This window comes from Megachile rotundata, chromosome 4 (genome assembly GCF_050947335.1).
Source record: "Megachile rotundata isolate GNS110a chromosome 4, iyMegRotu1, whole genome shotgun sequence".
Taxonomy (NCBI): domain Eukaryota; kingdom Metazoa; phylum Arthropoda; class Insecta; order Hymenoptera; family Megachilidae; genus Megachile; species Megachile rotundata.
This window is the reverse complement of record NC_134986.1, coordinates 4,798,608-4,812,410: the sequence shown is the minus strand read 5'-3', so window position 1 is coordinate 4,812,410 and position 13,803 is coordinate 4,798,608. Positions and strand designations below refer to the sequence as shown.

The 13,803-nt window shown below is 28.1% G+C and overlaps 2 protein-coding genes across 3 annotated transcripts; both read right to left on the bottom strand.

Annotated features, from left to right (window-relative positions):
* Positions 1-236: 236 nt before the first annotated feature.
* LOC100881925 (sentrin-specific protease 8) lies at positions 237-1,439 on the bottom strand. The gene is made up of 3 exons (XM_003702328.3): positions 1,271-1,439; positions 1,107-1,184; positions 237-1,021 (listed from the first exon to the last, which is right to left on the bottom strand). Exon 3 carries the CDS (start codon positions 983-985, stop codon positions 311-313), a length of 675 nt encoding a protein of 224 aa, XP_003702376.2. The 5' UTR covers positions 986-1,021; positions 1,107-1,184; positions 1,271-1,439; the 3' UTR covers positions 237-310.
* A 1,244-nt stretch (positions 1,440-2,683) lies between these two features.
* On the bottom strand, positions 2,684-12,685 carry LOC100879369 (carboxypeptidase D). Of its 2 annotated transcripts, none has more exons than XM_012283075.2 (9): positions 12,567-12,685; positions 8,612-8,859; positions 8,143-8,276; positions 6,892-7,028; positions 6,321-6,508; positions 4,562-4,857; positions 4,165-4,341; positions 3,943-4,035; positions 2,684-3,657 (listed from the first exon to the last, which is right to left on the bottom strand). In XM_012283075.2, exons 2-9 carry the CDS (start codon positions 8,856-8,858, stop codon positions 3,472-3,474), a joined length of 1,458 nt encoding a protein of 485 aa, XP_012138465.1. In that variant the 5' UTR covers position 8,859; positions 12,567-12,685; the 3' UTR covers positions 2,684-3,471. The 2 variants fall into 2 exon arrangements, with proteins under 2 accessions (XP_012138465.1, XP_003702354.1); XM_003702306.3 differs by lacking the exon at positions 12,567-12,685 and adding an exon at positions 12,201-12,560.
* Between the last annotated feature and the right edge of the window lie 1,118 nt (positions 12,686-13,803).

Genomic DNA, 13,803 nt, shown 5'->3' with positions numbered 1-13,803 from the left:
TCAGCAATAAGTTCTTAGAATATAACTCTTTAGCTCTAATCTTAAATATCTGTTGTTACTTTTATTTTTAAGAACTCTCTATGCCTTACAAATGTAGTTAAATAATAACTAAAAACATTTATTTCTATTTTTATTTAATACATATGTACATAAATGCAATATAGAAATATTAACATATCACTTAATAATACTAAGCATCAATTATAATATCTGTACACTAATGCTTACTTACAATACATTTGTACAACAAAAAATGTTGAAAATATTAAATAATTTTACAATTCATTCAGTTTACAAATAATTATGTACGTTATGTACTACTATTTGGTTTGCATTTTAATTCATTAATCAAATTTAATAACTGCATGCGTTTTGATTCAGCTAACTTTTTAACTTCCCTACAATCGCATCCTTCTACTTTTCCAGTTTGTAAAACATGCTTGATAATTACATCTGTTACACATAAAACATAAATTCCACAGTCGTATCCATTGTCCTGCTGTGGGCAATCTGCTTCCACAAACTTTTTATTAGGTACATCTTTATCAAGAACAGAGTTCATTACATTCGTTGCAAATTGTGAAGCAACACTGCTGTTGTAACCTCTGGAAGAATCATAATGGTAGCACTTTTTATCATGCTTAGAAAATACTAGTAAGCTCCAATGTGAACCTCCAGCTGCGTCTTTTCGGTCACAATTATTTAAAGGGAAAATTATGCATTTGCATTCTGATACATTAGTAGGATCCAAGAATATTTCATACTGAGATGGATCAGACATTTTCAACAACTGTGTCAACTCAGGACTAATAAAATAGAATTCTTTCTTTCCATTTTTGTTAAATTTTTGGTCTAGATACTCAAAATAAAATCCTATTATAACATCGTTCAACCAGTGTGTTCCTTGAAGTAACGCAACATCGCTAGCTCTAAGCAAACAGTCATAGTAACTCAGTACAACTTTATCTGACATACTTTTTGCCATATTATTCACCACTAAAAGTTAAACTTGATAAATATCCTGGAACATAACATTCCACATAAATTAATGAATCCTTTTATATTCATATAACTATTAGTAATGCTTTTTTTTTTCAATTACTAACGTTTTAGTAGGTATGTTTAATACCTAAGATCTCTCGTATTCAGTTTATAGCAATTCCAAATCCAAATTCATATGTAACCTAAACAGGAAACAAAAAAATATATTGGTAAGCGTTTTCGAGGTTAATATAGTTGCATTAATAACGTAATAATTTTATAATAGTACTTGTCAACATTTTTAACGGATTTTATATGAATTCTGAGACACTTGAGTAATAGACATTTTTTTTTAAGAATCGAATTAATTTGTAGAAATACAAATTTTAAAATAACATAAGTTTTCGGTGTTTCATTATGGAACTACTGCTTCGAAAATATAACCTATCCTCATAAAGTTTACATTCATAAATTAAATCTTTATGAATAATAAATTTTATAGCATTAACAGAGAAAATCATATTACTGTATAATAATTAATTTAATCAAATAAAAATACTGTAAAAACCATGCTTTTACAGTTTTTTTAATTTTATATTAATGCGCGGTTTGAAAATATGATTAACGTCATTTGTCATGCGCAAAAATATATAAAAATTAATTTAAATTGATATCGTCGACGAATTAGTATAATATGCAATAATTTTATAAATAAAAAACTGCAACATTAGAAATCATGGTTTAACAATGTTTAATAATAAAAATAGGTAATTTAATTAATACACAATTACAAGATTAATCAACAAAGTAAATAAACAGTTTGTGACACGTATGTGCACAAAACAATAAACAGAAACCATTTTAATAAATAATATAATAATGTAGCTAAGAAATAATTGCGAAATTAAAATAATTTAAGAATGAAAGGATTAGGAAAAGAATAATTAAAAAAAATGGCAATGTAATAGATAGGTGGTCAACTTTGAATCAATCTGCAATCGTGGGTCAATTATGAAATGCTTTACGAAGGCAGTAGTAGAAGTCAGCGATCGGTGAGTCGCATGGCTTTACTGTTTCCCTGGTTCCCACTGTGTCAAAGTGACGACAAATGTACGATCGTGCAATATTCGTACAAATTCTTTCTTTGTGTATTTTATTTATTAGCTCAATTGGTAAAGAACTTGTACAGTTACAGTTAGAATTAATTTATCTACTGATAAACGAAGTAGTTGTAATTGAGGGTGGTTGAGCCATTATTCGAAAGACGATCTGTAGAAAACGATATCGAGCTAAGTGCTATGATTTGTGTTTAAGTTATAATTTATTAATTGTGCAACATTTTCTTTTGCAATGCAGACATTTGTGCTCGCTAAATGCATCGTTTAGGATTCCAGGAATCGTGCATTATGTGCGCGTAGATTAAGCAGACGTATATTATAAGTCGTAAATTTTTTATCTGAAATCTGAAAGTTTAAGAAAATAACTTAGTTTTGTTCCTAGCAGTTTTAGCTAATTATAATAGCATTATTTCTATTCTACCGAGATCGTGGAATAATAAGGAGAAATACAATTTCGTATTTTACTAATACCACCGCTCGCTGCTAGATGACGATAGTTGTACTGTTTTGTTAAGAGAGGAACTTTTAGTTTTCCATATTTTATAGTAAACTATTGTTCAGTTTTTGTTACAAAATAAAACAGGTTGCTTTTAAAAGGAAAGATTTATTTGAAAAAATTGTATTACTTATCGATTTCTGTGAATAAAGTATATCACGTAGCAATGTTGTGTGCAATAATTAGTAGGAATCTCTTCCCTTTAGTCGTCATTTTAACTGTGATATAAAGTTTAATAGTAAATTAAACTTCATGATAGAAGTCTTCGTTGCTTTTTATAATTTGTATGTAGGATTAGTTAATAGTAAACGAACATTTATGTAGAATATTACATTATTTTGACTTAAAGAACAACCAAACGCAACTTTTGAAAATCTTATACACATCTATTATACTCTATCACTAAATAATATTACATTATTATTTCTTAAATAACAGTCATCAGTGCACGGTAATAAAAATAAAAATAACTAGTATATTGATATTTTCAATAACATAAATAATACAATTAAAAAATAAATTATTACAATTATAAAAGATTATAAAATTAGAAAAGCAATTAATAAAAATGGCATTCATTTATGCCAAATTATATGTACAAGTTTAATTATACTTGGAATGCTAAACTTGAACATTTCTTCAAAATTTTGTTATTCAAAGTACAGTCTATTTTATTAACGTTTATATTATAGAATAGAATAACAATTGTTCATAAATATCTGCAACAATGTTTCAATCATTTCTGCTTGCAACATGGTTGGTCCATTATTTACAATCCTAGTGTCAAAGTTTATATAATTGTAACAGAATTTATATAATATTCATATGAAACAACAACAATGCTATCGATCCAGTCATCTGTTAACTAATAATCAATCATCCAAACCAGTTGTTAACAAAAGAATTGAATCCGTTACTAAGAGAAGAGAAGATCCCGCTATTTGAGTCTGAAGCGGTATTGGTTCCGGAATGAGGTCGAAAATGTATCACATGATCCCGATTAATGTGGTCCCTATTTCCATTGTAAAAATTTGACGCAGCTTCATCTTCATTTGGATGTCTCTATTAATTAAAATTGTAATTATTGAGCAGACTCAAAAGAATGGGACTGATACATCGTAGAAATGGCTAAGCTTGCTTTGGATTTTCCTCCTTCATGTTCATTAACTTTGTATAGATTATAATCTGCATGCAATGTTAAGCTTGTTGATAAAGAAAATTAGTCATAGTCATGATTCTTTTAATTGTCAAACAGTAAATATATATATCAAGGCAAAGATCTAATCTTCAGATAGCATGAGTACGGGGAATTCCAAAAAGAGCTTATATGTGTATAATGATACTTACGTTTGCTCTGAACAGTGTCACATTGAAAGACGTTGGGTGTTGCTCTAATACTCTAAACTCAACATCACGAGGCATATATCCATTTGCATATACCTAGTAGAGATAATAAAATTTAGAATAGCAAGATGTCTTATTATCAGAATAGCAAGAGCTATTTTGATAGTACAACTATGTTTCATTAAATTGAACATATAACTGATAATTAGACCATATTTAAATTACCTCTAATTTGTATACTCCTGGCAGTAAGATTCTCCAAAATTCACCATATTTCGTAGTTAGAAAACTAACATCCCTTGATTTAACTTTGATAGATGCTCTCTCAATAGGGTTTCCATTGTCATCCACAACAAAGCCACGAACACCTCTGTGAGCTTCTGCTAAGAACTTGATGAGAGCCTACAAAGAGCCTCAAAATATACATATACAGCTTTTACTTATAATTCAATTATTTTTTATTAAATATTGATGCTTGATGATCACTGTCAGATATTCATTGCTTTTAATATATGACTCTCCAAATTGTTTTTTTTAATAAATCTTTTTATGTGAAGCCATCAGAATATTAATGATAAAAATCAAACATATTGCACAAAATCCTTTTACTTCAATAACTTACCACACGATTTTCCTCCCAGTAGAATTGTAAATCTGAAGCAGGTGGATATTTACAACATGAAAGTTCCAAAGTGATTTCCATACATCCATTCCACACATAATTGAAATCTTGCATTCCTCCAGTAAGCGGATACCATTGAGCACCATTGGTGATGCCATTTTTGAACCCTGGTTGTGTTGGTGAACAAGGTAATCCGTGGTACATAGATCCATGATTACGTGAATATACTAGTGATAGGTGTTGAAACACGTCGTCATCTGGTGAAATACTTGGTGATGATGTATAACTCTGAAACACTAAATTTTTTGTATAAATCTTGCATCAAATTTAATTTCTCTTATTTGAAATTTTAATGTTTAAATAAACATTGCGCATATGTATTGCAAATTTTTATTAGTTAATATTAAATAAATTAGTTAATATGTTAATTATTGGAATAAAGGTTGCAAATAGTTATTAATTTTCAAATTTAAATGTTTAATAATTTTTTCAAAAAGTCAATACTAAACTTTTTATACCTGCTATTATTAGTAATGAATAGTAATAGTTATTAATTTAAAATTGTGCACATTCTTAATTTTAAAGTGAAAAATATTATATTGTTATTATTATTATTATTATTATGTAAGTTGTTTTTATTTAGTTTCTGAAGTATATTGATGATTCACATTATGTGATAATATATTTCCACATTTTTATTAAATAATATGTCGAAAAGTAGAAAGCGGAAATATTTTAGGTGAATAAAATTAGTCTCATCCTGTACATTATCTATGTTATACCTGCACATAATGGCGCTGATCGGCATATTCCTGACAGCATGAAAAATTATACAATACGATGAGATTGCTTTCGATGATAAATTACATAATGTTATTCTTTTTATAACAAGAAAAGATATTTATATATAATAAAAAATGACTTATTATCGTGCACAATTGATACATATGTGAGTACAAGGTTTCTACAGTAGCTTCTGGTTGTCATCATTTTTTCAAGAATTGTAGGCATAAAATAATTGTATGCACAAAAGTTATATGATACGAGAGAGCAAATATATTAAACAATATTTTTATATCATTATGTTAGCAGGTATAAAGTAATCAAATTATCTTATAGGTTATTTAAATAATATTTATAGCTGTAATTATATTACTTCATTATTGTTAGACTTATTCAATACAATATTTATGCTGACGAATTTAAAATATATATATATATACATCTTTTATTAATTAGTTTTTTATACATATGTATATTGTGTTTAGAAATGGATTACTTTGCAGCGGAAGGAAATTTCTGAAACAGGAAGTACCAGTGGGCTCATTGTTTTGGAGACGTGTCACTTCAAGCGTGAAACATCGGCACTTCCTGTTCTAGGATCTCCTTCCGGTAAAAATCAGTACATTTATAAATACAATATTTCGAAAGACAGTTAATAAAAACTATGTGTTATAGTTTGTTTAATTCGTCTAAAAACACTTTATCAGATGACCTAAAAAAAATACATATATAATTTTATCTAAAAAAAATTTCATCCTTCATACCTTCTAACATAACATAAAAAAAAAATTGGATCATACAATTTTCAAATGAACAATATTTAAATTATTTTAATTTTTGATATTTAAAATAATAAGGAACGATCACAAATTAGACGCGTTGTTTTTTTAGATTGTTTAGTTAAGATTGTTTTTTATTCGTGTGACCTTTGTTAAAAGGAAAGGAAAACGAATCCATATATAAAAAACAAACTTACGCGAGTTTGGCGTATTGTCAAATGGGTAACTAGCAACCAAGGCACCTCCGTGCAAACTTCCCGATAACACAAATTGAATTTTGGATACCCATTCTTTAACAGCTTCCGTTTCCGGCTGACTTTTCTTATTGTTTTGCTTAAAGTAGTCGGGGAAATTGCGGTTCAAATCGAAACCTCGAGCGTTGTATCTGCGCAGAAAAATATAATTTAGCTCTTAAATAGAACTTATTTTATATTATTTCAATTAATTAAATAAAATTTATTTTACATTATTTGTATTTGTTAAATAAAATTTATTTTACAATAATTACATTTCTTAAATAAAATTTATTTTGTAACAATTGTATTTATTAAATAAAATTTATTTTGTAATAATTGTATTTATTAAATAAAATTTATTTTGCATTACTTGTATTTGTTAAATAAAATTTATTTTACACTATTTGTATTTATTAAATAAAATTTATTTTACATTATTTGTATTTGTCAAATAAAATTTATATTACATTATTTGTATTTGTCAAGCAGAATTGTTTTATTTTACATTAATATTAATTTCGATAGGTCTCACCTGCCTTGTCCACCTTCACAGTATCCTTCTTTTGATACTTCAAAACCATCAGGATTCATTGACGGAAGAATATGAATTCTAGTATTATCTAGAAGCCACGTTATGTATGGATCTGATCCATAATTTGTTACAAGATGCTAAAAATGAGAAAATTATGAAATTAAACGTAATTACGAATTAAGATATGTCCTAGTAAGAGTTACATTAAACGATAATGGAAGGTAATGGTAATGGTAATGATAATAGCAGAGCGGGATTAAGAATTCTAAAGATCTCACACATTAAAAAGATTTTAGTCCCTCTATATGTACATTTAGTTCAAAATATAATTGTAAAATAAAATTTTATTTTTTAGACTTTGGAATTTATTAATTTTGTTGGTTTTGAAATTTTTGAACTCTTTTAAGACAATAAGAGATTTTTACATTTTTAGATGTTGGGACTTTCAAATTTTAAGATTTTGTGATTTTTAGAATTTGGGACTTTGGAATTTTCTTTGGAACTTTAAGACTGTGAAATTTTAGAATTTTTTCAGAAATTTGGAACTTTAAAATTTGGAAATTTTGAAAAATATCGTGGATAGTTAATCTAACAATGACAAGTTTCTTCTCTGAGCTTATTTTGCCTAACTCTGGATAATTATAAATAAAATGATACTAAATAGTAATAGTGATGGCAGCAGTAATGGTAAATGGTGACAGTGATAGTAATGATAAGAAGAGTTAATAGTAAATAGTGGTAATAATAATTATAACGAAAATGACAATAATAATGCTAGTAGCAATAATAATAGCAATAATAAAAGTAGTAAAAGTAATAATAGCAGCAATCTTAAACTTAAATATATAATTTTGAAACTATTACTCAAAATGCATTTTCAGTACAAGAAAAATATATAAATAATGCAATATCAATAATAATAATAATAAAAATAATAGTAACAGTAATAGTACTCAAACAGCAAACTCAAACATGCAATTTTGAAATTATCACTAGAGACACATATTCAATCTATGAATGCAAGTTATAGAATGCCATTAATAATAAAAATATAGTGCCAGTAACAATAATAAACATACTAACAGTAATATACAATAATAATAATAATATTCAAACAAACAATACAGAGTTTATCTACTACAACAGGTACATATTTACAAACATGATAAGTATATAAATAGCAGGATGTTTTGAGGATGTCTCTAAATTCAGGGTTAATGAAGTTGTGACGCACAGTATAATATTACTCACATGAATAAGATGTAACATTAATTCACGTCCAACGGCTTCGTTTCCATGTATATTGGCTACATATTTCACATCAGGTTTACCGATCATATGTTCGTAAGGCGAAGACGATACAACCATTACCCACAAATCACGCCCTGTAACATATGCTCTTCAAGTTACTTCCGCCTTGTTACCATAACAATTACTCTACACTCATATACATAATTTAATTCTTTGGAGATTAAAGAATATGAGGTAATGTCGCTGCGATACTCTCGATGTCTCTCGAAGTGAATAGGGTACACAGACTTATGATAAATTGCACTTATAATATTAAAAAGGTAAGACATAATGGTAAGATTATATAGTAATAAGATTAAGAAGACTAAAGGTAAGATTATAACATTAAGATAAAAAGGGATTATAGAATGTAAATTGTACTTAATTAAAAATAACTAGATTAAAAGTTGATACCAAAAAACGTACATACCTTTCACAGACTTTCCTATAGAATATAAGGCAGTTAAGTTTTGAAAACGAAGAGAGGTGGCTCGTAGAAAACGACTCATTTGCTCGTAATTATGATATGTGAACTCGATGCTGTATGGTTCTTCATAAACGTGAAAACGAGCATTATAGCGGTTGGAAAGGTCTTTGCTAATGTGTTGTGAGGCGCCTGCGGTTTCGTGAAATGCTCCGAAAATGGGAACGAGGAAGAAGAAAATAACTTGATACATTCTGTGAACCCAGAAATTGTATAATTTAATAGTAACTAGTCAATATCGCGAAACTAATTTATTTAATTAAGAATACTGCTAAAAATAGATTTATAAAATCACTCATTTTTAATGTAATTTAAGAACTGTTATTATTTTGAAGCAACCTTGTTTCCAACAATTTTTTAATGAAATAGAAATAATATTTTGTATTTTATTTCTTATTCGAATTTAATTAAATTCCTTAACAATTTTACATGACATAAGAATTGTAACAATTGTTAAGATTTTATTAGTACTTGTTAAAACTTTAATTGTTGTAAAATAATTAATTTTTCTAATGTTTTAGAAAATTACAATAGAGAAAAAATGATTTAAAATAAAAACCTAGTACTTGTTTAAAAATAATTATTATAAATAATTAATTTTTGTAACAGTTCATGGAATTGAATATTATTAATACCGAATGTTATATGCATTTTAAAATAATTTAATTTAATTTTTAATTTAATTATAGTTTAGTATAATTGAATTTTAATTATAGTTGTGTACGAGCGTTTTTAAACTAATACAAATTAGAATATCTTTTCCAAAAAAAAATAAATAATATGAAAATGTGAATACTGTAACGAGAAGTCTATTAAAAGGACCCATAGTGAAACGAGTTTTCAAAATGGATTATCTCGAAAGAGAAGCGCCGCACGAAAAAATTGTATTGCAGATTTTTTATTTATTTTATCACAAGGAATCAGTACCTTTGAACTGGTACCGCCAGTCACATGACTGCATATATAAAACGATAATAAAATGGTATCATTTCACGCGTGCATAAAACTAGATCAAGGCTTGACATATATCTACTTAAATCACACTGAAGTAGTAGCAACTACAGAAAATTGCCTACATCTGCACGTGCTAGATACTTAAGGGTCTTCCATACTTGTGTTTAATTTTGATGTGGTATTTTTATTATTTCCGAGTTGACAATTTGACTCTCGACGTAGCGTTTATATGTGATTTTGAAGTTTAACTTTTTATCTGTTATGCTGAATATTATCTTCTACATCAAATTATCTCCGATATCAGATATTATAATTATCATAAAATCTAGCAATTTTAAAATGAAAATATTTATGTTATTATTTTTATATATTCTATCAAATATATTAATTGTATTAAAAAAAATTGTTTAGTTTCGATATCATTATTCTTATATATTTTATTACATAGATATATCAATTGTAATTCAAAAATTAATAATTTTACTGCATTTCTAAGCTAGAAGTTTCAATTATAATTTTAACTTAATAGTAACTTATTGTTATGTACAAAATAAGAAGCTGCGTCATGTAAGGAAACTTTGATTTCGAAATTGAATTAACAATGGAGATACAATTTCAAATAAATAAATTTTTAAACGCTAAGTACTAACGTCCCTATTTTAGCAAAAAATCATTTTTAGAAATTGAAAATTTGAGAGAAAAGTCATAGTGATTATAAAATAATTTTTGAAAATACATATCCGATTTTTGGCGGTCTATTCAAATTTGTATTACACTGATTCGATGTTTTTGCAACATTTTTATTAAAATACTTGCAATTTATTATTGAATATAAAATTTAATTATAAATATTGAAATTTAAAAAAATATTATGGCGATAGCCATCTATTTTATTTTGGGAACACACGTTCGTATTTTTGGCGGTCTATTCAAATTTGTATTACGCTAATTCCGCATTTTTGCAACATTTTTACAAAAATACTTGCAATCTATTATTAAATATAAAATCTATTTTTAAAAATTCAGAATTTTAGATGAAATTATGCCATGTACTTCATTTTGAAAACACATTCTTTTTAGTGGTCTATTTCTGATACATTCATTTTTAATTACATTAAATATTCTCATTGAAATACTCGTAGCTTTTAATTACGATAGAAGATTGGAATGAAACAATAAAAAGTTATACGGTATATACGATTAAATCGTACTTTCGCGTTTCCTGTAACGAATACCGTTAACCTTTATAGAGGTTTTATATCAAAGTATCCGTTGATTGATCGATGACTAATTTCGTCCTGGTCCAATAATTGTAACCTATTTTCTTTTTTCTGGCAATGTCTCATATTTTTAGATGCCTGCTCGATCCATTTAATACATAATTATTCTCTTCGCTTCGGTGTCAATCGATTGAACGAAAACAAATCGCTGTTTGAACTTTTACAAGTATTTCATTAAAGTGTTGCAATATAATATTAACTAGCATCAAATCAAATACTATTTCTTTAACAACGTTTTTTATAAAACATATATCCTTTGCAATTTTAATTGATTTTATTGTAAGAGTTTAATCAACATTGCAAAATTAAAGATTATAACGCAAATTGAAAGTTCCTTTTAAATAAAGAAATAGACAATTAATTAATAACAGATAAAAATATTTTTCACGGTCATATTTTATTTTTCAATTTCTTCTTAATTTAAAAGGTTTCATTTTTCAGAATTGAGGTACTATTTTATTTCAGTTTATTTCAAAGTTGTGTATTATGGTAATTGGTCACAATAGAAAGAGAACGAGGCAAAATGGTACACTGTTTTACTCTTCTTACGATTAAACTTGGCCGTGTACTTTCTCTTGCATTTTTCAAACCTTGTTCATTACGTACAGTTCACAGAAGAAATGTTACATTTCCTAATAAACCAGTTCATTGTGTTGCGTCAATAACACAAATAGATTATTTAATAACTACAAAACTGCATTCAAGTACACAGTATATTACAAAATTTTTAAGTTAATTTGAAATTTAAATTTCTGAAACTTCAAAGATAAAAATTTACATTTAAAAAAGAACATAAAAATTGATAATAAAAGCTCCAAAGTTAAAAATTAAAAATTATTTTAAAAACATTTTGATGCTTCAAAACTAAAAATTAAAAATTATTCTTAAAAAATTCAAATACTTCAAAATTTGAATTCTTGCGCAAATTTTTAATTTAAGGATCAGTTTTGACGTTTGAAATTAAAAAACTTCAAATTTAAAATTAAAAAATTCAGAAAATAAAATCTTCAAAGTTAAAATTTAAGATTGCAAAGCTACAAAATCAAATCCAAATTAAATATAAATTATTTAAATAAAAAACTGAATATTTAAAATACAAAAATTCACAAAATAAATATAAAAGAGTCTACACTGAAATTTAAACTATCTCCGTCTCAGTGATCCATCTAAAGATCAAACTTCAGTTTGCTCCGAACAGTCCTCAAAAAGAAATTTCTATTCGGCGTCAAAAATAAGCAGCGCAAAATAGCAAACATTCGGCAAAAATTTCATGCAAATTAAAATTCACTCGCGAGTGTTACCTGATGTTATCACGTTACAGCACAAAGTTGCAGAACACCTTTCGACTAAAAAAAAGGAGCGCACGGATGCAGCGAACAAAAGAAAAATGCAGGAAGAAATTGTTTAAAGATCCGCAGGAATGCGAAGCACGTGGCAAAAGAAAGAAAGCAACCGGAGAAATCTGATTCTTCGTTCAGACGGATCCTCTCAATGACATAGTACACCGGTAACAGTAGCAAGGCCGAGGCCGTCTCTCCTGTTTGAACACATTGGTTTTCTTCTTCTGTAAACACGTTTCTACGTTCTACTCATATAGAAAATAATTGTCCGGAACACAACGCGGTTTGTTTCACCTGCGAAGGTGCGTGATACTGTTGGAAACTTACAAAGAGAAGCTCGAAGTGTGCCGCGCGCTCCACTACCACCACCTTTTCCACCACTACTAATGAAAGCCACTTCCTTCGTCGCCTAGTATCTGATGTTCTAGAACGGCTAACTACCACATGTTCACCGTTTAGTAAATACGCAGTTAACACCATTGTACCTTCACTACCACCACTTTCGGCAAAACAATGAGTAACACACGAACGGTGTCATTCTGGCCCCTTCTCTTCTTTTCTCTTCTCTCATCCCCTCTCCCCCTCCCCCACTCCTCTCTCTCTCTCTTCTCCGTCATCAATTCACCAGCTTCCATATTTACCTACCTTTTTTTTGTCTTTTTCTGGTAGACGACCATTTCGGGTAGGTACCTCATTGTTACATATTTGGAGGACTTTTGCCATTTTTCTGCGAAATTAAGGTGTCAGTTGATGGAGGTCTCGCCATCTTCAATTTTTAGGTTGCTCGAAGTTTGTTTTCGTAATTTTATTTGATAATTTTATATGTTACTGAAGATTTTGGTAATTTTTGTTAGTTTGTGGATTTATGCTGATATTATTTTTTGGAGGTCTCTATCTCGCCATCTTCAGTTTTTAGGTTGGTCGAAGTTTGCCTCTGTAATTTTATTTAATGATCTTGTACGTCTCACTGGAGATTTTGGTAATTTTTGTTATTTGTGTGGAATTATGCTAGTATTATTCTTAGGAGGTTTCTATCTCGCCATCTTCAATTTTTAGGTTGGTCGAAGCTTGCCTCTGTAATTTTATTTAATGATCTTGTACGTCTCACTGGAGATTTTTGTAATTTTTGTTATTTGCGTGGAATTACGCTAGTATTATTTTTAGGAGGTCTCTATCTCGCCATCTTCAATTTTCACGTTGGTCTATGTTTGCTCCTGTAATTTTATTTAATGATCTTGTACGTCTCACTGAAGATTTTGGCAATTTATTTATGTGACATTATGGTGGCGTTATTTGAAGGTTTCTCTCTCATCAACTTTCATTTATGCCGAAAGTTTTTATTATTTGCGTAGATTATGGTGGAATTATGGTATCTTTCTTTGCATGTATCTTCTTCTGTATTGTGCATTCATCAGCTGCTATATTTGTCGAAAGTCTCCGTAATAAGATATCAAGTTTTTGGTAACACATGGTTTTCGTTTTTAGTTTTTGCAACATATTTTGGCAACTCTTGTTGTTTTTGCAGAATTACCGTGGCGTCATTCGTTTCTGGTTTCTTCTTGTC